At 50.9% G+C, this 2,396-nt stretch overlaps 1 protein-coding gene across 3 annotated transcripts in view; it reads left to right on the plus strand.

Moving 5' to 3' along the window:
* The first annotated feature begins 857 nt into the window (after nucleotides 1–857).
* The window catches only part of LOC108626677 (titin homolog), a 13,363-nt gene continuing 11,824 nt past the window's right edge, over nucleotides 858–2,396 (plus strand). For 2 of the 3 annotated variants that reach the window (XM_026815013.1, XM_026815014.1), the window contains exon 1: nucleotides 858–1,372. In XM_026815013.1, coding sequence (XP_026670814.1) covers nucleotides 1,197–1,372 — 176 coding nt within the window. In that variant the 5' untranslated portion in view covers nucleotides 858–1,196. The remainder of the gene's footprint in view (nucleotides 1,373–2,396) is intronic. The other variant, XM_026815015.1, reaches the window with a different exon arrangement.

Below are 2,396 nucleotides of genomic sequence, written 5' to 3' on the forward strand. Positions count from 1 at the left end.
TTACCGATTAATTTGTATCTGATAAAAATTTAGTCGGTCTTCGTTTCCCGGTGATTCCTATAATTTCTAACTACTCGTTCCACCGAGAGAGAATAAAAATAAAAATACGCTTGGCTATTTTGTTTATTTTACGCCGACGCTGTCCGACGATTGGAAATTACCTCCCGCACCCGGAAACGAGGACTGTCCGATGGAAACAGGCGAATCAGAGTGGAATAATACCTCGTTGAACCTAGATCACCGATCCACGGTTTCATTTCGCCCGTCGACGGGAAGACGCGGGCTCGAAACGACTTGGACGCATGGTCCAGTGCCAGGTCGTGACATAATCGACGAATCAGCCTCTCTCGATCATCGCGCTCTTCCCGTCGAGCATAATAGACAAACGTTTATTCGGTTCCCGTGCGAATTTTCTTCTACTATTGTCGCAAAATAAATCTCACAAGCCTGAATCATAAACAGCGACTTGCTTAATCAGCGATACCCATCTGACTTTCGATATTCAATCTGTGTTTAACGATGTCCTTTTTTTTTAAATATAAACCGATACGAGAATACCATATCGCAACAACTCTTGTTAAATCGAATAAAACGTTTTACTTCTACAATCATCGTCGATCGAGTCTGATGATTTTCGAGAGTAAGGGTCGGTCGGTTTATCAACCCCCGGTAATAATTTTCACCTAAGAAATCGAATTCCCGTGGCAGAGCTCCCTCTCATTAACGCATTCCTCTCGCGAGTCGTCCACCAGGTGGTACGATAATGCACACAGGTGAATTCTGGCGGCGAATTAATAGCCCATCGGGCACGGAACGGTTCTATAAATAATCATCGATGTCCGCGACCGTGTTGCGTGTCAGAGAGGGTTACAGAGTCGCCTAAGAAGCCGCTGCGGCAGCGCGCTTCTCCGACAGAGAACAACCGACTCTCCTCTTTCTCTCTCTCTCTGTTTCCCCTTTTCACGGTTTCTCCCTCTTTCCACCCCTGTGCGTCGCGACGCCAACGACCGCGTTCAACCCTCGTAAAAATAAGGAGGAGGTGTGCGGGACGGAGGGAGAAGGGTGTACGATCGTGAATCGGGTGACGTGTATCTTGACGAGGGGACACGAGCATTCGTCGACTTCGTCGTGGTCAGGTAGGCAGAGAGGAAGAGGAGACTGGAGGCCGACGAGTGGAGGCCGACGAGGGGGTGGGGATGGAGCCGGAGCAACGTGGACGCGCCTCGCGAGCGTCGTCGACGTCCAGCCTCGGCCGCGAGGTACGTTGCGGATGCCAGTACTACCAGAGCGACTCGCTTCTGCCGGAACGACGTGCTCTCCACGGTAGGCCGCCGTCCAGGACCATGCACCAGCCACCTGCGGTCCGCTGCAGGTCAGTAACGAGTCCCACGTCTCACCCTGCCGCGGCCGGCTGCTGATCGCATTCCGAACCACCGGCCAAGGCTCGCAATTAAGATCGGGACACCTATCGATGCAACCGAAACGCGAGCGTCGTATCGCAAATTTTGCGCATGTCTGGCTAAAAACAGCGTGTGATGCTTTCGCTTTTCGATCGCGAGCTCGTTACTTCCCGACGGAGTATACGATCCTAATTGCGTCCCCACTTCGGCCGTCGAGTGATAATTCTGTGCCGATGTAAACACGTTTATTTCCGAGCGACTAGCTACCAACGGTGTACCGAAAGTAATTAGACGTTTGCGAAACGAAATCGAGGACGGCAGAGGGTGGTTCTTGATGTTCCAAGGGCTAATGTTTTGCATGTAGGGTGCTCGGCTCGCGAGCGGCTCGAGTGCTACTCTGGTGCATGTGGGACAGTGCGCAATCGGCCCTTTTCGGGGACAAAAATCAGGCGACGAGCCGAGTCTCGTGGATAAATGCTTCCCGTATGCGCGTTCCGCGTGATGATAAAATGGTCGGACACCGGGTCTCGGCTGATTCGAAGGAAATACCAGTAATTCAGGCCAGTCCATTCGTTTCGCGGACGTACGACCGTCGCTTCCGATAGGCATCCGCGACACGCGCCCGGAGAGTGTTAGCTGAGATTGTCGTATAGGTTACACGATTTCGACTATGCTCGCGAACCACCGCAGCTATTTAAGGTTCGCCCGGCTGGCTATACATAGAATCCTCGGTCAGCTCGGTTCCGCGTACAGAATGCTCTTCTGTCTCTCCCTGTCTCTATCTTCCTCGCGTATGAATACCTCTCGTTGAACCATACTCCGCATGTACACAAGAAAATTGTCTATAGTACTTCTGCAACCGCTTTTATTTTACGTATTCTTATATTTCTATATTCTATTATGATTGAGGATTCTTGGGAACGACCGAAAATGAACCGATGTCGAATGATTCCGTAGTTGGAGCATGCTTAGATTAAGGATGTATTGGCTATACAG

This window comes from Ceratina calcarata, unplaced genomic scaffold (genome assembly GCF_001652005.2).
Source record: "Ceratina calcarata isolate Rehan_Ccalc_2016 unplaced genomic scaffold, ASM165200v1 scaffold426, whole genome shotgun sequence".
Classification (NCBI taxonomy): Eukaryota; Metazoa; Arthropoda; class Insecta; order Hymenoptera; family Apidae; genus Ceratina; species Ceratina calcarata.